General features: G+C 41.1%; 1 protein-coding gene across 3 annotated transcripts in view; it reads left to right on the plus strand.

Annotated features, from left to right (window-relative positions):
- The first annotated feature begins 4,874 nt into the window (after positions 1–4,874).
- The window catches only part of BANP (BTG3 associated nuclear protein), a 137,537-nt gene continuing 115,401 nt past the window's right edge, over positions 4,875–27,010 (plus strand). The window contains exons 1-4 of one of the 3 annotated variants that reach the window (XM_062007136.1): positions 4,875–4,978; positions 14,617–14,761; positions 16,160–16,254; positions 17,823–18,022. In XM_062007136.1, the coding sequence (XP_061863120.1) occupies positions 14,692–14,761; positions 16,160–16,254; positions 17,823–18,022 (365 nt within the window). In that variant the 5' untranslated portion in view covers positions 4,875–4,978; positions 14,617–14,691. The remainder of the gene's footprint in view (positions 4,979–14,616; positions 14,762–16,159; positions 16,255–17,822; positions 18,023–27,010) is intronic. The other 2 variants (XM_062007134.1, XM_062007135.1) reach the window with 2 other exon arrangements.

The following is a 27,010-nucleotide window of genomic DNA, read 5'->3' on the forward strand; positions in this document are numbered from 1 at the left end:
CTTTCTCTCTTTTTTTTTTTTTTAACTTAACAAACTGTGTTGTTTTGAATTAGAAACACATTTGCTTGGTGATATTTTCATTAAACATACCTATGTCTGTCATCTTCTGTCACCTGGGTGTAAGTACAAGGCTTGGGGTCTTTAGACTCCTAAAATGGCAAATGTATCTGTGCTATTTACTGTTCCAAACCTTGCTATTTAGGAGAGTTTTTCTTAATGCTTGACATTTATTACCTCAGCTGCTGGCTTACAAGAGCAAGCCAGCATCAGTTAGGGGTTCTGCCCAAAGCACTGCAAAATCAAACTTCTATTGTTGTTCCTAACATTCTATGTCACATTTTGTATCTGCATTTCAGAACAGATGAAGGTAGGGACTACACAGTGAGTGCAAAAGCAGTTTCTCAGGCAACCCTCAGCCTGAACAAAAAGCTAAAATCCTTTAAAAACAGTAAGTGTGATAAGCTCCCCTTCAGGCTTTCCCTAGTCCCAGTGGACTATAAAAAGACTAATGATGATAGTGGTACCTGACCAAACAAACAGGCAAACCTGAACAAAGCTGGGCAGACTAGCACATTCTGGGCAAAGCCATTGGCTGTGTGCCAGAGGTAAAAGGGCATCAGGAGCAGCTGTGAGCGTGATCCTGGGAAGATCAGTCGGGCAAAGTGCAAATACAGAACTTGTTAGAATGGTGAATTTCTGAGAAGGGGAATAGCCTCCTATCATTTTTTTCCATGATGTATGCAGGGAGATAGGACAGTATGTAAATAAATAAGAGAGCACTAAGGTCATGCCTGACTCATCTCACCTTATTTCTCACTATGGCAAAAATGACCTTACAAGGCTTTGAACTTTGACCAAAAAGTGTAATGATGTTTTTCTCTGTGCTGTGGGGATTCAAGGCCTTGACTCCCAATCTCATTCATGAAAATTAAGAATATCTTTACTGAATGAAACTGAGTTTACTCAGCATAAACCAGAAGAGTTTGAACAGAAAATGTGTATTGCTGTAAGTCACAGAACCAGCTGTGTCGTAGAATCAGGCTGCAAAACCCTCTTGATCCCAACCCATTTTCTCTGCTAAAATCAAAGAACAATACTGAGAGAACTGGAAAAGGACATGGTGCCTGAAAATGAAGTGATGAGTAAGTATGTACTTGGAGGAACAAAACTGTGAACAACTACAGCAAGTTTACAAACAGCCTTAATATTACCTTTGTTTAGAATATGTCTTTTATATAACTCTTAATTAAGCACCATTATGTGACAAGATAGTGCATGTGATGGTCACACAGATGTGTCTGTGTCCCTTTCCAGTTATGGGGGTTAGTATGTGGGAAATGAATACAGTAACTCAAACAGAAACTGAATAAACCTGGGGACCTGAAGTACTCTTGTTGTTTTTAATAGCAGAGGATGTGATTAAGGATTTTATCCATAGGAAAGAAAATTATTCCTTCAGAGTCCTTATGGCAAATACTCTGGAGTTACTTCTGTGCCCTGATCACATCTTCTGTGTTCTTCATGCCTTTGTTTCTATATTCTCATGCTCAGCAGTGAGTATAATTATGAATGCCTGTCACTTGTTTAAACAAATGCTTTGTTTGCCAACCTTTGTTTTCCTGCTGCTGCTGCAGCTGCAAAATTGTGTGCACAGTGTGTTAATTTTTTACCTTTGATGCTGTGGTAAGTTTTTTTCCTAACAACAACAAAAAAAAGAGGAAACCACTGAATGAGATACCAATCTCTCTTGATCCACACAGAACACGTGAAAGCAGACACTTCCTTAGGAAACAATAGTAAATGAATGCTGATACAAAGTTAAAGTAAGCTAGATATTTCCTGTCACCAAATGACTCTTCATAACACTGCAGAGAGAAGTTAGCACACACATAAAGTGCAGGAGAGAGAGATTAAAAAAGAAGATGAAAAAAGTGAGGAAATAAAACAACAAAGAAATACCTTGTTCTTTTATTTGGGACAACAGACTAACAGGGCAATAGAATGTATTTTCTTCTATAAAATGAAAATAGTTAAATTTAAATACTAGCATCCTGAAGTTCTCATTCATTTTACAAGGAGGAAGGATAATAAGAATGGATTTGATGTATGCACGTGAGCAAGTTCCCGTGTTTAAATCAGAATGTAACTTACAGTGTATCAGCTTCTTCCTGGTGCTTGCTCATGGGCAGTTTCTTATTCCATGGTCAAGTGAAGTCTTCATTCACCAGAGGGGGACTTCCACTGGATTTCATTACATTACTGCAGAAATATTCAGGTGAGCACATTTTTGAAACCTCATGAAGCTTAGGACACTGTGAAGCACAAGAAACAGTTATCCTTGGGTGAGTCATTCCTATGTTGCTACTGAAAATTAAAGGCTAAAAACCAGGTTTGGGCCTGCTGATTGAAGTACGAGGGAGGTCTCTGCTGTTAGGCAGTGAACAGGAAGATCCACTTTCTTCTGTGTACCAGTATTTTCTGTCATACTTCATGCTGCTTGAAGAGCGTGTCGTATCTGGCTGTATCAGTCTCAAGGAGAACTAGTAATGGGCTGTGATAAGAGTCTCTTCATGATTTATTGGTAATTAAAAAATCTAAAAGAAAACATCCCCTGCCTTGGAAGAAATGATAGGCAAACAGAAAATATCTGAAATCATATCTCTAGTAAAGAAGACAAGAGATAAGTTGACTGTGTATTCCAAATTGCTGTAATGATCAGAGCTGACTGACTTGCTAGCAGAAGGCACTGCTGCAGACCTCTTAGGGAGAAATTGCTGTATGATTTATTTATTACATTGCTGTCTCTGATGGAAGAGATCAGTTGGATGCTGTCAGTATTTCCTGCAGTTCACTTGATGACTACAGGTGCACAGTACAACCTGTTTACAACAACAGGTTTTCTGCCTTGTGTTCTTCTAGCTTGGAAATGACTTAGTGGCTGCACAAAGAGGAGCAGGATCTCACATCCTCAGCAGAATGTTAGGCAGTAATTATCACTTCTGGGAGGGAATGTACTGATGAGAAAATAGGCCACATTTTACATTAGATGTCATTTATAAAGGCAAAGGCTTTTCTAGCAACTTTCCACAGTAGTACACTGTTACAGTGTTATCAGTACACTGGTATTTATGTCACTGTTTTTCTAGCTGGGACCTGGCAATTGCTTGAGTGCAGCAGAAACTGGCAAATTTGTTGCAAGGCAAAGCAGGGAAATAATCCTGTGTGAAAAGTCAGTTTGTAAATAGTTTTACCTTTGAACTTGCTAAGCCGCTTGTGAAGGAGGGGAACACATAAATAAATCATCACTCAGCTGAACAGTTACAAATCTGGAAGGAGAAGCAAGGGTTCTCCCAACACACTGGTTGTTAATTCTCATACTCATGACAACTCTTTGATACTGAAAAGACCAGCTTGAGAAGTCACTATGAGCCCTGTTGAAGGATGGCATGGTGCACATGCCTCTGTCAGTGAAAGTTTCCCTACCTGAAACATGAAACCCTTCTTGTCCTTTGCTCCGACTCCCAAACATTTCACATAGATGAGCAGGAGGAACTAATGGCCTCCTGGGGTCTGAAACAGTTTAGAAACTGGAGCTTTTCTGACAGGCATCATTGAATTTCATACCAAAGTCCTGCAGTGGACACCTTGGCTTTGAACATGACAAAGCTCCAGTGCCTGAGAACCACCATCCAAACAGAGAAACAGCTCCACTTAGCCATAGGTCTGTAGATATCAGGGTAACCAAGGGACTGTAGAACTGAATTAAGCATTTTGTTTAATGAATATTTTGATGCAGAAGTCTGAAAGTCACCGCTGGCTATAGTAAAGCTGAAAAATTAAGTATGACAATGATCTTGCTTGGGCAACACTGTGATGTATCAGGATACAGTGAAATATTCTAGTCTTTGTCTCCTTTTAGAGCTACTTGCATGCTTCATCTGTGCTTCCTTTTTGTGTTCATCATTCCCAGAAGGTTAACAGAAGGTTTTCCACCTTCGCCCAGTCATTCTGTTCTCACACCAAATGCAGGAGCGACGCAGAAGAATCAGTCAGATGAGCTAATTTAGCAAATTCCCACTTGCTGCCTGTTCCTCAGCTGTGCTCTAAGCATGGTGACATTTCTCTCCTTAATACGACAGCTCACATTCAGATCATCCCATTGCAGCGATGCAAGTGCCCAGGGGCCATTTAAGGAGGGAGAAACTAAATGGAGCAGAAAAAGGAGTCGGGAAAGGGGAGGCGTTAGTGCCTGAGCAGCTAAGTGCAGGCACCTCTTGAGGTGCTGACAGACCTGTAGTCCAGTTGCTGTCAACTCTGCTGGACAGATCCTCTGACTACGTCGCCTGGCGAGTCTGGAAGCGCTTAATAAAAAATGAGGAGCCGTGCGGCCGGAGTTTGCAGCAGGCCTGAGGCGCAGCCGGAGACGGGCCCACAGGGCCGCGCTGTCCGAAATGCTGCTGGGCCCATCACCCTCCCGGGGCGCGGGGCAAGACCCCGGAGTGTCGTCCCGGTCCGAGCGCGACGGTTTCGGTGGCAGGGCCGGGTGTGAGCCCCGGAGACTGAGCAGCGCCGTGGGGTCGGTTATGTAGACGCGGGGGCGGGGGGTGTCCGCGCGTGTGCGTGAGGCCGGTCCGCAAGGCGCGGGGCCGCCGTGTGGGGCGGGTGTGAGGCGGACCACATCTCCCAGCATGCACCTCTGCGACCGCGCGTACTACAGGTCCCGGCCTGCTCCGCGCCGGCGACGAGCGGCCGACGCGCTGCCCTCTGGGAATTGTAGTGTGCCGCGGCGGCTCGGCGGTGAAGGGCGGCAGCGAGGCCGCGCCCCGCGTGCGCCTGCGCGGGCGCTCGAGGCGGGCGGGGGCCGAGCGGGCGCAGCGCGGCGGCGCGTGCGCGCTGAGGAGAGGGACATCTCTCGCGAGGAAGGACGCCATTATCGCAGCCGCTCCACAAACACCACGAGAATTCGGCACCGCACACGGTAACCGCGGCGCCCCGCGGCCGGACGGCTGGGGCCGAGCTCCCGGGGGGCCTGGCGCCGGGCGTTTCGCTCCGGCCTTCGCAGCCTTCCCGCTCCTCACAACGCCGCCCGAGCACACGGGCCGCGCGGCAGCGCCTCCGGGGAGGGGCCGAGGCGGGATGGGGGGCCGCGGGGCCCCCCGCCCCCTCACCCGGACGGGGCTGGGACCGGGGGGGCGACCGGGGACTCGCCTCCTCCCGCCGCAGGACGCCGGAGCTGGGTCCTCCGCGGGGGTGCCGCTCGTCGTCGCCTCGGTCCCCGCCTGCGTTGTCCGCGCTCAGGCCTGGGGAGGGGTGTCACCCCCTTGCCGGAGCTCCTCGGCGCTGGCCCCGGCTCCTGCCGCTGCTGCGGGGGGGCCGCTGGTCACCCCGGCGGGGCGGGCGGCCTTTGAGGCGGAGGGTCTGGCCCGTCCCTTCTCCGGCAGTGTCCCCGCTGACCGTGCCCCTTCTCTCCCTCGTCTCCCCGAGGCTTATGTTTCCTCGGTTTGAAGGACGGGGCAGGTTTGAGTCTTCCCTCCCTCCCCCGGGTCGCGCACACGCTTTTGGGAAGGGGCATGGCCGAGCACACCCTTCCTCCGTTCCTCCCTCCCTCTCTCCTTGCCTGTCTTGGGAGGCTGTAAATGAGAGGTGACATTGGTACTGCCTCTCGCCTTTCTCTCCGCCGCTTGCAGGTAGCGGTGATGGAGAGGGGCTGCTGCTTTCCACATACCTGCTTGCGAAGGGAAAGATAGTTTCTTGAGGTGCCATTTGGTGTGTGTGGTCATTTAGGCGTAGGAAAGGTTTTTTGTATCCATATTGGGATTGGTATTTTCTGCTCTCTTCATATCAGTGATGTGTTTGACTATACACTCCGCCTTCCCTGATTCCTTATTTGCAATTCAAGTGTTGCTTTTTATTTTTTTTCCTTAAAAAACCACCCTTGCATAGTGGGAAGTTGTGTATTTAACCAAATATAGTAATTTTATCCTGCTATGAGACATATAGTTTATGTATCAGTTTATTTTTAGAGCTCTCAAGGGAAGCGGTTTTTTTTTACAGTAAATAAGTGGGGGGTTATTAGCAACTGAATGATTTCTTCAGCTTTCGAGTAGTTGTAAAACGATACTTTGTGTCGTTTTTTGTTCCTTTTTTTCCCCTTCTGAATGAGTTTCCCTCAGGTGTGGTACAATGTTGATGTTAGGCTTTCAAGAAGCAAACATAAATATTTGTAGAATCTTGAGTACTCAGGATCTTAAAACACCAAACAAGAATGCCTTTGTGTTAGGAGACACCGCTGTGAAATTGACATGGGTTTTTTCCGGTTAGAAACTATTAATGTATATTTAACATGAATGGCTGTAGAAATCAACCAGCACTTGCTTCTGAAACTGTGGGCCTTATTCCGTACGTGAAGTGACATCTTGGCAGGAGTTTGGCTTTCAATAACACATGAAAAGATGTTATAAAGAAATGGTAGTTAATTTACTGAAGAGAGGAACCAGCTTGAGCTTGGATTGGGGAAACATTCCATCTCTTTCAAGAAGATGAAAATATTTTGTATATCTTTTTTCCTTGTTTTGTAGTTTATAATCTGCTTTACAATGTCCTCGAGATCCAGCCATGGTTAAGTTGTGTGGTTACAGGACAGGCTTTACTTTCTAAGGTGATTTGAAAGGAGTAATTGATAACATCGTGGAGCTGAATCATAACGGGAGGAGTAAGGTAGGAACAGAGGGAAGGGTGATCATCAGTGAAAGGCTTCCATCTGCACATTGCCTTCTAAACATGTTTGAAAAGGGCTTGTTTCCTGCCTGTGCAGTTTTTAACACTGTGCACTACACTGGTTAGAGCTGATGAGGTGAAGAAAGATTATAGCTTATAGCTTGGTAGAACCAAAGTGGTACTTACAGGTTTATTGTCACTTTGCAAGGAGTAGTGCTGTGCTGGGGGATTCAGACCCATATTAATTACAGGAGTGCACTCACATTTGCAAGGACTTGAGACTGTCTCTGGTCTTCATCTTGAGCTTTTCCTTGTAAAGCATCATCTGTGCAGGAAGAATATGTGCCTTGATTTTGTCAGAACTCGAATGTCTTCATCTCTTTCACTGAAGAATGCCTTCAATTGGAATTACTGGGATGCTTCTTAGAAAGGAAAAAGCCCCTCAGTACTTTCATTTTGAAAGGAAGAGATGGGTGTTTCTCACTGTTCACAGAAGCTTTTGTCCCAGAGATCTGCAGAAACTGTTTATGTGAACTGAACAGAACAGCAAGAGCTACGTGTAGGAGGACACGATGCAAAGCTAACGGTTAGAATTAGAACATCAAAATGTCTGTGTATCCTAAACTTTGCCAATAAAATCCTTTTATTCCACAGGTTTTCTTTTCTTTAGTCTGAACCTCGATATTTAGCTGTTAACTATTGAAGTAATTTTGTTTTGTTTTTTTTAACATATTCATTAAAAGGCTAAATCTTATTTTTTTCCCAATTACAAATAAAAAGAATAAAACACCTGAAATAATGTCAAACACTGCTTTCCTTGTAGTTTTAGGTTTGTAAGTGCTTAGTTTCAGCTGCCCCACGTTGGACTGGATGTTAAGATGTTAAGTGCACAAAAAGGATTAACTCCATAAAATCCTTCGCATTTGGGACTTGAAATAAAATGATTTGTAATGTTGTCTGTTGAACAGATTATTTTATCTTGTTTCCTGTTTGTAAACTCCTGATTTAGAGCATTTCAGAGAATAATACCTTAGGTTCATATTCTCCTCAGGCTATTGGGCCCACCTTTATTTAATGATGAAAAAAGACTGCATCTCTGCTCCTCATGGAGGGAGTTAATAGCAGCTGTGAAGTTAAACCTCCCTTCTTTCCCTGCTCCTTAGACACGAATGAATCTGTCCCTATGCCAGCTTACCTCCCAAACATCCTATGAATATGTGGTCCTGCAGGTTTAAAGATGGAGTTCCTTTCTTTGTTGTTCTAGAGGAGGATGGGGGAATGGCAAAACAGGACTAGACTGTACTAATGAAGATATTTCAGCATGGGAAGCACTGCTTGCTCTGTGTTTTTTCTACTGATATGATGCCCTTCGATTTATTTTCCTAGATATTTTTGGGAAGAATTTTAAAATACTACTACTACTAGATTTTTGTAGCTGGGTGACACCTTTATATAAAGAATATGAAGCCGATCCTGGAAGTTTCTTTGAATTTAAGTACCAGCAGAAGGGCTTTTTGAGGTTTTTCCCAGTAAAGATTCTCCACCTAGTGGATGAGACCAATAAACAGCAGCTGGTTCTGCACATGGCACGTGCTGTCAGGGCAGTTCTTGTTCAGCATTTGCTGGTTTTCATCAATATGTACAAATCGTGTCTGGTATGAATGAGCTGTGTCCTGAATAATTACACCGTGATGCAGAAAACTAACCTCTGCCTTAGGTCACTGAATCAGTAAGCACATATATCCAGTCCATATGGATAGTGTCGTGGGGTTCAGTGGGATTATATGTCTGCAAAATGAAACACAGATTTTTTTTGCTTGTCTAAGCACCTGAAAGTGTGGCTGTAAAAGGTGTTAACACATCCTTCCTGGCTCTCTTGGGAATAATTGTATCGAAGATGTGGCAGTGTGGGTGTTGACAAGTGATGGCAGCAGCAGTGTTTACACAGGGAATTTGTGCCCAAGTTGCTGGTATATGTGGCCACACAGCGCTGTTGTTCCCTGTGGCAGAACACGGGAAGCTGGTGTGAGTGCAGGGGGAAGCAGGGCAGGGTTAGTTCTGTTTTAGTTTGGTTTACATTGTGTATGGATTATGGCCAGTAGCAGTGTATTTGAAGAGCTAGAAAAAGGCATCCAAGCAAAGCAGTGGCTTGTACCAGGTGGAGCTGGAAGAAAAAGAAGAAATGGGGGAAGACTTTTAGAAGCAAAACAATAAACCAATATGAATAATGTGAGCTTTTGTAGCAATGTTGGGGAATTTCTGCCTCCCTGCAAGATTTTGTACTCCAAAGAAGTTTCAAGTTCCATTATTCTTGGAGCAGCTCTTTCCTTCTTTCTGTTGCTATCTGTGTTTTCAGAAGTTGTACTGGAGTCCATCAGCACAGCTTCACTCTGAGTGATATTTATTTTCTATATCTATCTCCAGAATGTTATGGCTGGTGTCCATGCTTGTACAGATAAGCAACATTTCTGTCATCTTTTGGGAGGATAAACTTGTGTTTTTTTCTGATCTTTGCCTGAACCAAAAATGCGTGTCTATTATTACACTAACATTTACAAGTTTTCAAACTGAAATGCTTGTTTAGTTTTACAATGAAATTTACATAAACCACAATGTTTTTACTTGCCTTTTAAGGTGGATGGAGAATAAAGATGAAAGTTAAGCAGATGCTAAGAATGATTAGAATCTTCTTTGTAGTTTTTAGTAGTAATAAAGAAGTGTCAATTCTGATATTTTCTTTTTCCCACTTTCCCCCTGAAAATGATTTTCAACTTCAAATTCTGTCAGGCTGCAGCTTCAGAGAGCTGCAGCATCAGCAAAGCTGGTAGCTCTTGTATTTACAGTGTGTTTAACTCTTCATGATATTACATTCTTGCTTCTTATTCTGTTATTCTTCACCTGTTGCAGTGCATCAGCGTTCTCACTGATGTGGCTTGTTGGTGAATTACTAATTAACGTAGCAAGGCTCTTTTCCAGCTCCGAACTAAAGTGGCTTCAGCTTAGAGAAAAAGCAGATTTTGCAGTTATAAAAATGTTGCAAGGTACAGAGCAAGACTAAAAGAGCATTGTCGGGTTCTGAACCTTGTCATGCCCCTGAGTAACTTCATGTATCGAATTACACGAATGTTTCCTGGTGCATTCCATGGGAGTACTCATCCAAGTTGTTTCTGTGAAGACAGACAGACTTATCAGTGCAAGAGATCTGTTGCCAGCTTAGCCAGGGTTATCACCTGAGCATGCTCCTAAGTTGTCTTCAGGAGTACCATGTGATTTCGGTTTGTATTTGGGAGTGCCTTTCTGCTGGCTTTGCATCATTTCCTTCCAGAGTGGATTAAACAAGCTGCACAAAGGCATTCTTGACGTGGATTGTTCTTTGCACATAGTCTTCAAGCTCAGTGGTCCTTCAGGGCTGCTTCCCTGGTGGGACCAGACACAGGGCAGTTGAACTGACTTCACTAAAGCGGTAGATTTAATGAGTAGTGTGTCCTCTGTGGATCTTCACTTCCAGAATGCAGATGATATTTATACTGTAATCCCTTTACAGCCTAAGATCGTTTTACTTCTGCACAGAGTTGTCCTCACAGAGGATTAACACACTTGAAGGCATGCATCAAATACATTCTTATTGTTGGGCTTGCCTTTGTAGTCCAGCTGGTTTGCTGTAAGTGGCAGCAAATCACTGCCCTTTGCAAGATAAGGGCCTTTGCTTGTCCCATTCATGGTATTAGGCTCAGAAAAAGGGTCTGGTTGGCTAAGAATGGTTGGATAAAGAAGAATCACAGACTCTTAAGGGTTGGAATGGACCTTGAAAGTTCATTCAGTCCAACCCCCCTGCCAGAGCAGGATCACCTAGAGCAGGTCACACAGGAACTCCAGAGAAGGAGACTCCACAGCCCATCTGGGCAGCCCCTTCCAGTATGTAGACCAGAGCTTTGGAAAATGTGGGGTTTTTAATTGACATAGTGTTTACCCTTGCTAATTAGTATGAGAGAAGGTTTCTGTTTTGTGCATGTTTCTGCATGTTAACAAGGTGTTGGTTGGTTGTGATTATACACTTTGGAATGATGCCCTGTGATTTTTGTGATGCCATCAGATATGTCAGTAAACAGGTTTGTTTACAAAGGGCTGCTCAGAAGAATTGTTCTGAATTAAGGTTTTAAGATAGATTAAATAAATGGCATTAAATGTGTGTGGAAAGGCTAACCTGGAATTCAGGTGAATTTAATTTAGTTGCTTACAAATATTCATTTACTTAATTGAAGGCTACTTTAATTCTGTGCTAAGTGTATAAATTCTAAGAGTAGTAGTAGAGATGTTTAGTGTACTTTATTTCATCTGCTTGACGTTTATACCTTTGGTGGTCTTTGGTTAGTTTTGCTGAGTGTTCTAGTACTGGAGCCACCTCCTAGCAAGTGGTTGTAGGAATGCTTTTTGCTCCTCTATTTGGCTTTGTTTCTGAATATGGAAAGCCAAGAATAGGGAGGAGTATTTGTCTTTTACCTTCACCTGCTAATACATAACTAGGGCGAATTATATTCTTAAGTTTTGATAGATGATGAAATAGAAGTCTAGGCTGGGGTGGGGAAAGGGTGGACAGTAGAAGAGCTCATCAGGTAAAAGCCCGTGTGATGTAGAGTCTGAAGGGTTAGAGACATTTGAAGTAACTGACACTTGAAGACAGCCAGAGCTGCAATGGGAATGGAGGTGGGAGAAAATCCCTCTGATATACACTGTAACCCATTTTTCAGTTTTTGCATTGGGTAAAAGTTGAAGCAGTCTCTTCCTAGCTTCAAAAAAGCTCCCCAGGAGAAGTGAGGAGTGCAGTGTAGATCCACCTCAATAGCACAGCAGGAGTCAGTTTGAGTTGGGCTGGCCCAGGCCTCCTGTAGTGTGTGTGTTAATGTTTTCCCTTTGTTTGGGATAAGCTGTTTTCCTATACCCCCTCCCTCAGACAGTGTCGAATTGACTATAACATACTGCTCTGTTGATCCAACCTCCACATTTCATGTCCCTGTTGGAGTTTATCCTCAGCTTCCTGCCTTTCTGTTAATATTTCTTTCTTATAGTTTAATATTTGTTCCAGGTAATATTTCAGCATTGGCTTCTTAGTGCCAATGTACATATACTGAAATTAGAATTGATGGGGAGTAGGGTTTCACCCAGATGAAAGGAGGAGGGAGAAAAAAAAGATGGGAACGTACAGCAAATTTCAAGAAAAGAAGTGTTTCATGTGAGGAGATGCTGGTAAATGCTTCACTGAGTAAAATAATTGGAGACTATTGGCAGTTACCCTGAATTTGTTGACTGAGGCTTTTTAAAGCTGATAATCTAACCCTAATCCTGTTAAATTTTATCAGGCTTTTACCCATGGTTCCTAAAGCAGGGTTAGACCACTGTTCTAAATTGGAATTCTGCATCTGGATGAGGTGCTTTTCATTCAAGTTGTGATGGCAGCTGTGGCTGCAATACCCGATGCAGCTTACTCTGCCATTGCTTTCCTAATCCACACATCTAGCAGTAATAATAAATCTACTTGTTTTCCCCTTATGTTTTGATACAGGAACTCACTAGAGTCTGCTGACAGCAGAAGTATATTTTGTTGTGCCTGTTGAGAAGGCAAAAATACCTTCTGTCAGGATGTTGGCTGATTGCCCGTGAGCTGTGTCTGACTTGGTGAAGTGGTAATAAAATTTGTTGAAATGGAAAGAAAGAAATAAATACTAACGTTATGAAAACACACTGCTGTGGATGTGTAGTGACTGTTCTGCCAATCCTAGTTTGGTTGTTATGCCCTTGTTTCAAGGCTCTGTGACAGAGTGTTTTGGTGGTACTTGTCTGATGTGAGGCTGAATACCTTCAGGCCGTTCCTGGTGAGAGGTGGAGAGCAGATGTCAGAAGTGGGAAAGAAGGGATTTGTTCACTTCAGTGATTTTTTAATAATGAATTTTGAAAGGCTAAATGTGTACATCACATGAAGTATTAAAAGGGTTTTAACCAAAAGCATTGCAAATCATAGAATGGTTGGGGTTGGAAGGGACCTTTAGAGCTCATCCAGTGCAACCCCCCTGCAGAAGCAGGTTCATCTACATCAGGTCACATAGGAACATGTCCAGGCGGGTCTTGAAGACCTCCAAGAAAGGAGCCTCCACAACCCCCTTGGGCAGCCCGTTCCACTGCTCCTTTGGAATGTTTTCTAAAACATTGATATATTTGGAACTCAGACTAGTTTAAATGCAGCACGTGAAGCATTAGTGAAATCTTGAATCATGGAAACAGACAAAATGGTAGAGGTTCAATTTTGTTCCAGTTTGTCCCTTTTTTGTATTTGGAGCGGTGGATGTCTTCCTTTGAGTTGAGGGCAGGGTTCTTAATATTACTAGCAGTATGTAACATTATGAAACAGCAACTGTAGCACAGCTGTTTTATTGTGTTAAGCCTGGCTGGTCACCAGGATTTCTCAGAAATGGCAAATTTAGTTTGCCAAAATGGCATCCCAATCCACTAATTTTGGATACCATTGCCAGGTTTTTTTTGGGCATGCTGCCACGGTCTGTGCTGTCCCAACAGTTTTTCACCAGGATCAGAATTTCAAATGACTCAGTATTGGCAGTGCTGGTATTTTGAGTAAACAATTCTGACACGTGGGGATCCTTCTGTTGAGATGGGCTTTCACAGCCCACTCTCAGAATTCTTCTGTAGCTTGTGGCATTCTCTTAAAAAATGTGTACTCTACCTGTCTGGTTAATGGCTTTCTTGTGCTCAAGTGGAAGAGGGAAAGAGGAAAATCTTTATGTGTAGCTGGATTTGGTTCAGTGTTAAGTGATGAATTACTATTTCCATTGGTAAACCTCAAATCAGCTCTCTAGTGGTTTTTGCTTCTGGTTAAAAAGGAAAAAAGCAGTTGATCTCGTGGTATTCACTGTCCATCCCTTTTGTAAACTGTGGGAAAGCACAGTTATGAATAGTTCCAATGATATTTAATTTTAGAGGCTGAAGGTTTCTCTTAAAACACTAATAACTAACCCTGACAGAGAATTCCAAGGAAGCAGGGCTGAGGAGTATTTTGGCTTTACCATCAGGGCCATATTCTGAAAATAGTTTCATCAGAATTGAGCTACAGAAAAACCAGGCAAGTTCAATAGCCAAGAGCAAAATCCAGTTTTGCTTCAAGTCTAGTTGTAATTAGCTGTGAGGAAGCTCTTTGTTCTCACTGCATGGTTTTGAAGATTTGAGAGGCCTGTTAAGATTGGTAGCATCTTGTTAAGCATCTGTTAAGATGGGAGCATCTTGTGTACATCCAGATCTGTACACAATGCAGTAATTGCAGATCTCGTGTGGCATGGGAGCTTCATATGGCTTTGCAACATTGAGACTAAATACAAAAGTTTGATCACTTCCAACAGCTAAGAATTAAGTTGTAAATTAGTCCCCTGCAATTTAGGAGTGTTCTTGTATGCTCTTAAGACTTCTGAAACAGAAAACTGACCAGGAGCCAGCAATATGCCCTCATGGCCAAGAAGGCAAATGGCATCTTGGGATGCATCAAGAAGAGTGTGGGCAGCAGGTTGAGGGAGGTTCTGCCCTTCTACTCTGCCCTCATGAGGCTAAGTGTTCCCTTGATCCATTGGGAAAACAGGTGGATCAGCAATGAAAGTCTGAGCTCTTGTCTCAGACCCAGCATAGATTTACTCATAGAGGTGATGCACGTACTTCAGTCCTTCTCTTTTATGAGGCTACTGAATAAAGTAACAGTTGATAGCACTGGATGATCACTTTGTAGGTTAGTCACACCTGTTAGGAACTACATCTCCTTTCATAGAGGAAGAATGAAAAAATAGAAGCAATATTGATCTATCAAGGTATATCTGTATAAACACTCTTCTTGCTGCTGTTTTTCAGGATTGCATGACTTGTAAAATTACTTGTTTGGGGACCTGCAGTGGTGTTTGACTGGATATTGCTGCTTGACTCTGAATGATGTCAGAACACGATTTGGCAGATGTTGTTCAGATTGCTGTTGAAGACTTGACTCCAGATAACCCAGGTACAGTAGAGATGGTAGTGATGGCATGAGAAAGATCATGTATCGTACTGCCCATTAGCATGGTGGAAATGACTGTTGAGTTTTCCTTAAAAATACAAAGCAGTGCTGCAGATATCTTTTCTGAGAGGTGCTTCTTAAGACTACATGCCAGGTTTTCAATAGCTTAACTTGTATATCTTCAGTTCCCTTTAGAGCAGGTTATTTCTTCCACTTTACTTTTCAAGGCTTTATTGCCTAAGATTTTTCTGGATGTGAGCTAGACTGGTGCTGAAAACTTTGAATGAAATATGGCCTCTTGAACTCTTTTGTTTTAGTCCAGACCGGATACATGTTTCAGATTTTCCCTCAAATGAGGGAAATGAGCTCTCAAAAGAGAAGCAAACTCTTATAAATCACTTTTTTACCTGTAAAATAATTTCCCACATTATTAAAATTCCTTGTACATATAGAAAAAAGCAATAAAATTGAAAAACACTTCTGAAAGCCAATACTGTGATCTCTCATGCTTAGAACTTGACCTACTAAGTGAATGGGTGCTGTGATCAGCTGTAGATGTTGATCCTATACTGCCATGACAGACATGGAAAAAAGAAACACATATCAAAATCACTTTGTTTCTGATGCAAAACAAAAAAGTTACTTCAGACATGATCCCAGAGAGTTGGAGGAGAAGCTGGGATGTGCCTGTTCTAGCCCAGCTGGTAACTTGGTGCTCAGGATTGTCAGCTGTGGTACAGTCAACCTTAAACAAGTTTTCCTTTGCTCAGTGTGGTAAACAAACTTGAACCTGGTCCCATCTCAGGTGATGTTCTGACCATGCGGCTTTTCAAGGCTCTACCTTTTGATTTTACCAGCCAAGCCTTCCAGTTCTATTGTTACTGTTTTCTTGAGATGAAAACCTATTAGAAGCTGTAGGTCTGGATATGTAAGTATTTATTTTGGAAAGCTTGCAGGGTATTTTACATTCATACTGGGGAAAAATAACCTGCTATTACACTAATTAGTGGATATAATTCTGACTTTGTACAGAATTTCATTGGTACTACTTATAGTTTTGAATAAATATGAGAGTTCAGAAGCCTGTGGAATCTGTCAAAGCAGAGCAGCTGATGTGGCAACACTGCTACCTCGTGGTAAGTTCCTAATAAAAAAAATCCAAGGTAATGCTTGAGTGTGACATCCAGAGTGCCTTTGAAACAAAGTCTACAATTTAGTGAAATCCTTTTAGAGAAGCAGTGAACCATTGCTTTGCATTTAAGAGAAAACCCAAGCACGTGTAAAAGAATGCATACAGTATATTCATGTAACACCTTTTCATTTTCTTCATTTAATGTCTTTTTCATTTGAGCCTTGTCCTCTTGTATTATAAACTGTAACAATGCTTATGTTTCTTTGCAGTTGTGTTGGAAAATCATGAAGTGACAGACGATGATGTAGAGCCTGCTCTGAAGCGGCAGCGTATTGAAATTAACTGCCAGGATCCCTCTATTAAGGTTATGACAATGCCTTTCTCTGATTTTATTTGGAGTGTCAATTAAGTTACAGAATTGCAGAATGGTGGGGATTGGAAGGGCCCAGCAGAGTTCATCCAGCCAAACCCCCTGCTAAAGCAGATTCCTCTCAGTCAGAGGTCACAGGAATGTGTCCAAGTGGGTTTGAAAACCTCCAGAGAAGTTTTTCCTCACGTTCCAGTGCGACTTCCTGTGCTCCAGCTTGTGCCTGTCACTCTTTGTCCTATCACTGGCCACCACAGAACAAAGACTGGCCCCATCCTCCTGCCACCCACCCTTTAGGTACTGAGCAGCACAGCTGAGGTGCCCCTGAGCTCAGGCTTCTCTTCCCCAGGCTGAACAGCCCCAGGGCTGCAGCCTTTCCTCCTCACACACATGTTCCAGCCCCTCAGCATCTTGGTGTCCCTGCACTGGCCTCTCTCCAGCATCTCTCTGTCTCTCAGTGACCCCAGAAGATACTCCAGATGTGGCCTCACCAGGGCAGAGTAGAGGAGGGGAAGGTGACTTTCTTAGGGAAATATATTAAAAGAAAAGAAGAAAGTTGACCTAAAAGATAAACTTCAGCATGTCTTTGTATGACAATTTGTAGACACGTTCAGCATGTTTTAAATTATTATTTTAAGATTAAAATGTTCTCCTAATACTTAAATCACGTGTAGTTCAGGTTTAGGTAGCTCAGGCATTTCTGTACTTGCAGAAATTCCCCTGCTGTTCTCACTAGCTTGGTTTTGTTTTTTTGTTTTGGAGTATCAGTAATATTTTACTGCCACCCATTTTAAATAGTGTGCAATTCTATTTTAAATGGCCATAGAAACTGAATGTGATGTGTATGGACAGAGCAGCTGCAAGGAGCGCTGTCAAGCAGTGAGTTTAGAACTGTGAGTTGTCATGGATTGCCACGAGATGGCACAGTTGCTGTTTGCACAGGAGAATGTGAGGCATGTTGCCCTCAAACGGCCTGTTTTTTCCCCAGGGAAACCGAGCAGATGATGGTTTCTTTTGAAGAAAATTGCTTGGGAAAAGAGGTTTTATCTATTTAATTTTCTTAAGTTTTCTCCTAATGGTAAATCAAGCGAGTGACATGAATTGTCTCTGAGGTTATTTGTGTTGATATCATTTCCACTGTAATCATCTGAATTTATCTGCTTGGGTAGGAAAAAACAAAAAGGTCTTTAACTTTATCCAGGAGGATGCGTTCACAGATTTATAATCATTTTGTTTTTACATGTATCGAATGAAAAGGCTTTGGCACATCGTTTGAAATGATCTTGTGGTGGATGAAATCATACTAACAAAGTGCTTAGGTGAAAATGTGTTTGGCTGGGATGCTTTTGGCTTCTAAATAAAGATCTGGAAGAATCTGAAAATGCTGAAATACTCCTGGATGTCATCAGCTTTGTACGTGGCTGAATTTTGTCACTAGGCGTACTGCTAGTTTCTTTAGGATTGTTTTCCAGTCACATTTATCTGGAGCTTCCTTATGTGTATGTTGCTGAAGCTAAATGCCTAAGTTTTTAAAACCAGTTTATTTTGCCTTCTCCCCTTTCCAGTCATTCCTGTATTCCATTAATCAGACAATATGCCTGCGCTTGGATAGCATTGAGGCAAAGTTGCTGGCGCTCGAGGCTACCTGTAAATCACTGGAAGAGAAGTTGGATCTTGTCATGAACAAACAGCATAGCCCCATCCAAGTCCCCATGGTGGCAGGTTCTCCTCTTGGCGCTACACAGACGTGCAATAAAGTACGATGGTAAGAAAAGAACAGATTACTCATCAATGTGCTTTTTAAAACCACCCAAATCCATTTCCTTGGCATCAAGCTCTGCAGGTTTCTGTATATCTGTCAAGAGCTTGGTTTGCTCTTTATGAATGTAGCATTAATTTATCTTGAAGGTATTTTTTGGTACCAGTTTCATGACATTACTGAGAATGAGACACTAATCCGTGGACAGTTTGCAACTATTTCCACATTTCAGCTTGACTTAAACCGGACTGATTCAATCCATCCTCTGGAAAAGTCTCATCAGCTTTTTTAGACAGGTTTTTAGACTCGCTTTACTTTTATTTATGTGGCTGATTTGAGTGAATGAGTTCACCATCATTTTAATTGCTTCTCATTTTACTTTTAATCACTGGAAATACAGTGGAGTTTGGTTTATGTGCTTGTTTTCTAAAGACTCTCACTGGAATGATACCTGTTTATTTTGGGATTGAAAGGTTAGAAGAGATGGAAGATCTCTTAAATAATCTGATTCACTTGGATGAAAGAGCAGGTTTGACTTGCAGTGCTTTTATGTGTGAGTTGCCTTAATATGCTTTGAAATATCTAAATCTTGATGTGTCTGTCACTTTACTATGAAGATGATACAAGCCAGAGCAGTATGCTGTACGTAGTTGTTGTCTAACAACTCTTTCCTCATTCATATTTTTATAGGTAGAAAAAACTTAACACCTCTCTAATTATGTTTCATTCCCCATTACAAAGGTGTATTGACAACTTCTACATGTCATACTATTCTAATCCAGATATACTAACTGAATTAATCTTATATCAGTTTGTTTTTCCATTTTCTGATCTTTTTCATCACCGTCTGAACTTAATATATGAAAACTCTTTTGAATGTAGTTTTGGTATACTATATCCATTGCAGTGTTTCAGGTGCACTACTCAGACCTCTGTGGAGAAATATAGTTCCTTGCCTTATGTTATGGGACTCCTTCTTGTGAAGTAAGGAGGAAAAAACCCAAAGCACCACCACAAACATTGCCCGTTTTCTACCAGGCCACTACTTCATGATGTGTTTGTTTCTTACTCTCAGTATTTCTATTTTTACAGTAGGTGTTTTAAGTTCAAGTTTATCTCTGTCATAACTGCATTTTATCATGATATCTTTCAATTCATGCATTTATGAAACTAGATGAGTATATAAACCTACTACCATAAGGGTTCAGAGTTGGAGTATTTAACGTGAGGGACACACTCTGCTCCTGTAGCTGTACCTGTTGCATAGTACAGACTGTTACCTCTATGATTGTTCACTGAGTGTCATTATTTCTGATTAATATAATCTAATCTTTTAAAAATGTACCTTATTTGTATTTAAACTTCTGAAATGATACAGAACTCCATGTGGTTTTTTATCTCTATTTTAAAAGTTCAAATGTCCGTTTACTTTCAGTGTAAAAGTGAGTGTTCTGTGCCCCTTGTGCTCTAACAATCACCTGTCCAATTATGAATAGATGTTCTCTAGCTTTTCCAAAACAACTTTCCTTCTGAGATGTCTAAATAGAACGTTTGTGCCACAGCTCAGAAATCCTTTTCTGGCCTTCGTTCTTGTGGTGGTGATAGATATCCTTCTCTTCCCTTTTATCTTTTAGTTTTTCTTTAAAGTTGGTGCTGTGTCTACACTTCCCTATCTTTTTAAAGGCTTCCCAGTCATACCTTGAAAAGGTTAATCATGGCTAAGTTCTATGTCAAAGAAGTAAAGTGCACGAAAGAAATAAAGTACATGGAACATCTGTTTGGATCATAGAGCAAGTAATTAGAATGTTATACCAGCAATTTCACTAAATAGTCTTTATCAATAATTCTTTCTCAAGGAACCTTGTTTAAATATGTTATTAGCTTTTTTGTTTTATTAGAAGCCTTCACATTCTTGTGCATAAGCTGAACTTTGTACTGTGATTTGTGCACAACAAACTTCAAAACAGCTTTCAGAAATACATAGCCCCTTTGGGAATCTATTAATTATTGTTCAGTGAATGCTTTCCTCTGTAAATTGTACTGTTTTGAGGTCCTTCTGGGCTTTGTCAGACCTGAGGGGGGGTTGTGAGTTCTTTGGGGTTTTTTTAATCTCTAACCCTCTGTCCTATGTGTAATGGTGAGCTTGATGTTTAATCTTCTGGTTTGAATGTACAAATTTATGATGATGGCTTCTCAGATGGTTGAATATAATTTAGATAGAAGTTCTGGAGACTGTAAGATTTGCTACCCTTAAATAGTTGTTAGTGTTGGTATGAAGTTGCACATTATCAAATGCATCTTGCCAATAAAGCACTGAGGGCTTTTTGTTCTTTTAGTAGTCTGTGGCCTATATGACTCAAAAGAAAATAGTTAGGGGTGTATGTGTTTAGCTTGGCATTAGTAACACTTCCATTTCACAGTGGTAGAATGTTTCACTGAATTCTGTGTCTCATTCATAAAAAACCTTCATCACTTGTTGATTGTTTCCAATTAAAGCCTGCATGGACTGTTTTGTTGTGTCAACCCTATGTCATTCCCTCATCCCCTTCCGTTGCAGATGGCAGTGGAGAGCTGCCAACAAAAGATAGTGTTTTGGATAGTGATTTTTCAGATTCTGCATTTGAATTGGATTCTCCAATCTCCTCCTTCTGCCACTACAATAACACCAGGTTAGCAACAGCCTGTCAGCCAGATGGTGCTCCACTGCCAGTAATGCAGACTCTCATTCTTTCTTTGGTAAATACTTTATAGTGAATTTTGTTTACAGTTTTCCTGCTAATTTAGTTACTTGCATTAATTTGGTGCAGATCTAACATATTTGTTTTACAGTAGCTCACACAACAAAGTGTATGAACTGTGCATCATGAATTCACACAGTCTAATTGCTCTCAGCTATTTCTGCTTTTAAAATTAGATTAACTTCCACAGACTAGTCAGTTTGAAATATGTTTAGGTCATCATGTGATGAAAACAAGGACAACTCAGACAGCAGAGCTGTCTCGTGTGTCATCTTGTGGTGCAATTGTGTGGTTAGAGCGTGGCAGGTGAATTCATGGCTATGTACTATTGCCTGCCTTGCCTGTGCTGTGAGCTTTTCTGCCGTGTGCAGCACTGTACACCATCTGCTTATAAGATGGAGTGATAAACTATAATCAGTCCACAGAGCTGCATTAGGGAAGCAGGAGTCTCACTTTGTAATGGTTGTCGGATTTACATTCAACAAGGAGTTGTCTTTTCTCCTAAACACGTTGATTTATGGTGCCAATTCATACCTTTTTGTGCCAAACCCTTGTTTCCAAGTTTTAAAAATCACTCTTGAGGAGATGAAGCAGAAGTTTTCAAGGAGACTTACAATAAATCAGGAACCACCCCATGTTATTAGCTCCCAGGACAGAAATGCAGAGGATTAGAGTCTCATTCTGCTTTCTGTCACTTTATTAAACACACAAGGAATGATACGTGTGGAACTCTTCCAGCCTCCTTTTCTGGATATTGGATTCTTGAAGGCTTGCTGATGTTTCTTGGAAAGCTAGGAAATGCTGAATTCAGGAATTGCAGTACTGTCTGCTGCTCTTGATATTTTGCATAAGTACATCTTCATGAAAGCTGCTTTTTCTCCTCAGTTCTTTGTTCATATTGTTTACACTGATCCACTGTTATGGTACAAGCTAATTGCAGTGCAGATAAGGAGGAAAAGAAAAGGTGGGTGGTGCTGTGTAAAGAATCATTTGTGTGAACAGTTGAGATAGAGGAGCAATAGGCTAACTTTTAGATCTCCAAGTAAGAAGTTTAAGCTGCAGCAAAACTAACAGAGAATTCTTCTGAAAGGAAGTAGTTCTGAATTGGTGAAGCTTAACCTGTTGTTTTGGGAAAGAGCACTATGCCATAAACAATATGGAAAGACTTGTAGCTGTTGTGTTTCAGTACATCAGGAAAGATGAAAAGTGGAACCAAATAAGTGTAATTTTGTATAGGCTTTTGCCCTACTTCTCTCAACCTTTCAACTGGACAAGCCTTGTGTTTCCTGTATGATCCATGATGCTCTGTGAAATCTGTAGTGCTATTCCCATGATATCAGTGTATGTGACTGCCAGAGCTAGCTGCTCTGGGCTGAAGGATGAGATCTTTCTGTTAGGGGGCTGCAGCATTTGGGCTTGTCCTTACCCCAGCCTCAGATTTTAACAGATGTTTAACATTTCTCTGACCTCTTTCTTTTTGTTAGGTTTGGTCATAGGAGTTCAAAGTATTAATTGGGTTTGGAGACACAGCATGATGTTAAATCTTATTTTGGGGGGTTGGGGTGTGAATTTTAGGAAGTATTTTCTCAGTGTTTAGTGGTCATCAGGATAACCTACGGTGACATCATGTTAATAGAGTTGTTCTCAGAAGAAAGGCTATCAGGTCTCAGAACTAGTAGGATGAATGGCAGAAGTCCTTAGATTGCACTGAGTTATGTTGAACTATATGGAGCTTGAAAAGATCCAAGAACAGTAGCAAAATAATGTAATAAATTAGTAATGGGAGTAGGTGTATTGTCTCAGTGTTTTGAACTTTCTCCAGCTTTGTGCAGCATTGAGACAACCACACCTTTCCTCCCATCAGGTGGTTGTGTCTCTTCCCCTGTCTGCAACACCTCTTGGTAGTATGGCTGTTAAGAAGCTCTTAATTTCTTTATGAGTTACCATGCTGGTCAAAAAATCCAGCAGGTGCTGAAAGATTCTTGGATAAGAATTGGTGCAATGCCTGATGGTCTGTCAGTATGGCAGCCTCAAATGATAAGTTTGAAATGTAGTGTGTGCCCAGGCCTTGAGATTTATAAATTGTTGAGCAGAGTCTTGACAGTGCAACTTTTTAAATCCTTGTTATGAAGAAAATCCTTCATTGGAAAGATTTCAGTCCACAAGCTGTTATTTTTGTCATCATCTTTACATCAATTGTTTTTCTGAGTGAGTAAGCCCAAGTATCAATGGTTAAGGTTGATTGCTTCAGGTAACAGGCATTTGTTTTGGTTTCAGAGACCACCCATTCAGAGATCATTTGTTTTTATGAGCATGTTCTGCAGATACTGCATTGTGTGATTCTGCTCTGTTATTTAGGAAGTTTTTATTGGGCAAATAGATGCAATCGGGAGCAGTTAAAAGGTATTAATTATGATTCAAATTTGGTATTTTCTTGATATTTAAGAAAGTGTTTATGATAAAATATGAAAATTCATAGATTAGTGGAGCTTCTCTTTTGTTGAGGTGTTTTCCTTCAGCTTTTGTTATGGTGAAGCTGAAATACAGACCACGTACAGCTGGCTCTTTACCATGTACATTTGTGGCGAAGCAATTAGGGAGACTGAATGCTTTATATTTTTCTCTTTAATGGGAACTGGAGAGTTAAATGAAATTGCAGAGTTAAATGCACTCAGTTCCTGTGCAAAAACCTTAATATGGTATCCTTGAACTTGTTAGTGGGCTGGGCATTGGCTTGTGTAAGTGGAGGTGCTTCAGACAGACTTGTCTGCAGTTGATTGTGCTGTTGGCAGGTTCAGTCAGCTAGTTTCAGAAAACAGCATTTGTATTTTTTGGTCTTAAAATACAAGAGGTTTTTATGTGCCAAAGAGAAGACTTGATGCAGTTGTGGACCAGATGGAATGGATGAACTCGCTTTATTTTTGTAGGTGTAGATCATTAATGTGCTTGTTTTACCACTAAGTTTAATCAACAGGGTGAAATAGGTTTTGAAAACCTAGATTTATTCATGCACTTCGTTTCTGGTGTGCCAGTTGGCAGAAGGCTTTTGGCTCCAGATTTCACAAGTTCCAGATCTGTGTTTCTGATGTGTGATTGCTGTTTTTTGATTGTTTGCTTACAAGTGGTTTTGTAGTCAAATAATGCGACATTGAAAGCAGGGATGATTTGAAATGAAGTTGTAAAGCAAGGGGATGTGGGGTGGAAAGAATTATAGGATGACTTGTTCTAGGTTTAGCAAAACTGTTGCTGCTTCTGCTCTTTTTTTTCCTTTAGGGAAAAAACAAGCCTAATAAAATACAATCAAGGTATTGGTATACAAACCAAAATAAGTAGAATTCTGTTGATATGTATTTTTTCCCCTGTGAGTTAAGACCCCTGTGGGCAACTTCATTTCACGTTATCAGCTATTGAATAGCTTTTTCTTTTTTCTTACACCTTTATCATAAGGATTTTTATAGTTTATTATAAACTATCCTCCTATGCTAATCCAGGCTCCCAGTAATTCTTCATTTCTTACTATGAAATAGTGGCTGTTGCATCTCTGGTGTATGTAGTTAACCTCTTTCCCACATCTGCTGTAGTTGAAACCATAACTCATTGGGTGATAGAAACCACTATCCAAGATTAACTTAGGTCTTTTAATTCGGTGGTAAATAAATGAACATTGTAAACCTTTGGGGTTGTTACTGTCTCTAACTGAAGTTAAGAACTAACTGTTCCTTCATGGACCTACACCCTCTTGAGGTCTGAGGACCCTAAGTTTGCAGGAAGATTTTTCAAGTAGCCAGTTTGAAACAAAGCATGTATTGAGGAATGTAGTATCCTGAAAGATGCGTTGTTTATTTTCAAGTTGCAGGTACATTACTCTGCCTGCTGTGAGCCTGATCTCATGCACTGAACTCTAGACCTGAAAAAACAATTCCCTGGAAGCAGGCTGAGCCCAGGCAGGCAGCTCAGCACAAGATGTGAAATTAAGTCACGTTTTGGGGGGTGAGACGCAGTGGGATGTTACGGATAATGCCTCGAAAGCACTGCCAGTGATTTGGGGTGTTAATCAGAATGTATGTTAAAGGTTTTTTTTGGAGAAGCTTTGGATTTCAGAAATTCTTGTCACTTTGTATAAGTAAGCCAGGTTTATTTATCATCCAGTATATCTTCTGTCAAGAGTGTCTTTCTGGGGTCCTATCCAGCAGGACCTTTAGTGCAAACCTTTAAGTCTGGGAGTGGCTGACAAAACCACAGATGAACTTTTGTCATTGTTTTGGACTGTGCCCTGCGGTGTCAATAAATTAACAACCTTTCCCTGTCATTTTCTCTCATCAGTCAGTGGTAATGTGTGCAAACATTTATTCCCAATTACCACATCGTGTCATGGCTGTAGCTTCGACCAGTGAGAGCTCTGTTGAAAATTAATGAGTTTGTTTTACAAAGAATTGCCAAGGATGGGGCTGCCCTTGTGTGAATAGCTCTTTCATGCAAGTCCAGTCTGTTTATGTCTGGGCACCAAGGGGTGGAAGGAAAATGGCACAATTGTCTGTGGTCAGTTTTCACTGTGTTCATTTCAGGTACACTCACAATTAGGGAACAAAGTCAATATTCATAAAATGGAGAGATCATAACTAAAGCTTCATTATTTCGGAGGATTTTACCTCTTTTTATGAAGTTAAAGATTTTGTTTAGAATCTTAAGTTTTTAAAAGACCATGTAAATACAAGCAAAATTTGGGATTTTATGGTAAAGTGAAGTTTGAGTAAAGGAGGCAGAGTTTGAACTGCCATTCATAATTGCATTAGTTAGTCCACAGTGCTGTTACTCTTCATGCCTTTTGAGGCCTCTGGGTTCAGTTCTACTATCTCCTGTTAGTGTGTCTTTGTGGTGTTCTTTAAATCCTTACTGCAAAGCAAGTGATAAAGGAGTTTCTTACACATATATTCACCTAGAAGCAGGCAGACATGCACACTCACTCCTGTTTTCAAGTTAAAAGTGTGAAATGTATATGGATAGATTTAAATGAAGGAAGCTATCACTTTGTAATACCTGCAAGGAATGAGCAGTATTTTAGTCTGGAAGAGTTGTTGTGGCTTGAAACATGTAAGTGGATAGATGAAAATCTCAAATACCTTGTTGAGGGATTTGATATGTTTATTTGAAAATTGGTGTTCTATCTTGCATTCAAAAATTCAGCCTAAGAAATGCAGCTAATTAAAGGAATTGTGCCGTTAGGTGTCATCCGTCCGTCTTTATGCAAGGCAGCTGCATACTGTGACTTTCTTTGGCTGTGTGATTAAAAAAAAACTCAACAGTTGACAATCTTTTTCCCTGAAAAACACAACAGTGCTTTGCAAAGTCCTAATTTGTCACCAGGACTTGTCAGCCTCAACATCTTTATTGATACCAGTCCTGCATGTCAGCAAGAATATGGATTTACATCTTTTTCTTACCTGCATTGAAACATGCTTTTCATGTAGCAGGCTACGAACTAATTGGACTTCTGCAGTTCATTACATTTAGGATCAACACACTTAACATTTAAAATAGTTTAAGGACTCTCCTGACTGGTTTTGATAATTATTTGCTGTATCCTTTAAGATCTACAGTAGCAGTGGTGCAGACAGTGGTAGTTCTTGCTTTGGACACTTCTGCCCGAGACTGATTTTGAAATTAAGCTTGCCTCGTCTGTCTGGAGTTTTTGTTAAGGGCCATCAGTTTATGAATGTTTTTCATTTGCTCCCTTCACTATTGGGAGTTAAAATTCACAGAGGACTAAGGAGAAATGGCATCTTGGATTTAAGAAGCTTGTACAACAGTGCTCTTGGAGTATCACATTCCATATTGTTGCACTAAGATATTGAGGAGCCAAATGTTTAGTAATTGTTGGGGATTGATAAATTCAGAAACAATGTATAACTTCCAGATAGCATTTAGGTTGAGAGTGCAAGGTCAGTAATGGAATGAAAATAACAATTTAATACCAAGATTTCATCTGTGTTTTGGAGAGTTCAATAATTCATGCATGCATGGGATGGAACTTAATCTATACAGCTTTTCAAACTGACCAAGATTTGAACCGTAGTGATTCATTCTCCCAAGTCCAATTTTTCTTAAGTTAATGGTTTCTGATGAAATAGTTTGTAATAGTCCAATAATTCAAATGAGAGCCTAGCAAGTAGCAACTGATAACTTCTGTCTGAGAAATGGATGCAAAATGTGTGGCTTGGATCTTTTCAAGTGTGATAGTAGTATTCAAAATGAGCCT

The sequence above is a fragment of the Colius striatus genome, chromosome 14, assembly GCF_028858725.1.
Source record: "Colius striatus isolate bColStr4 chromosome 14, bColStr4.1.hap1, whole genome shotgun sequence".
Classification (NCBI taxonomy): domain Eukaryota; kingdom Metazoa; phylum Chordata; class Aves; order Coliiformes; family Coliidae; genus Colius; species Colius striatus.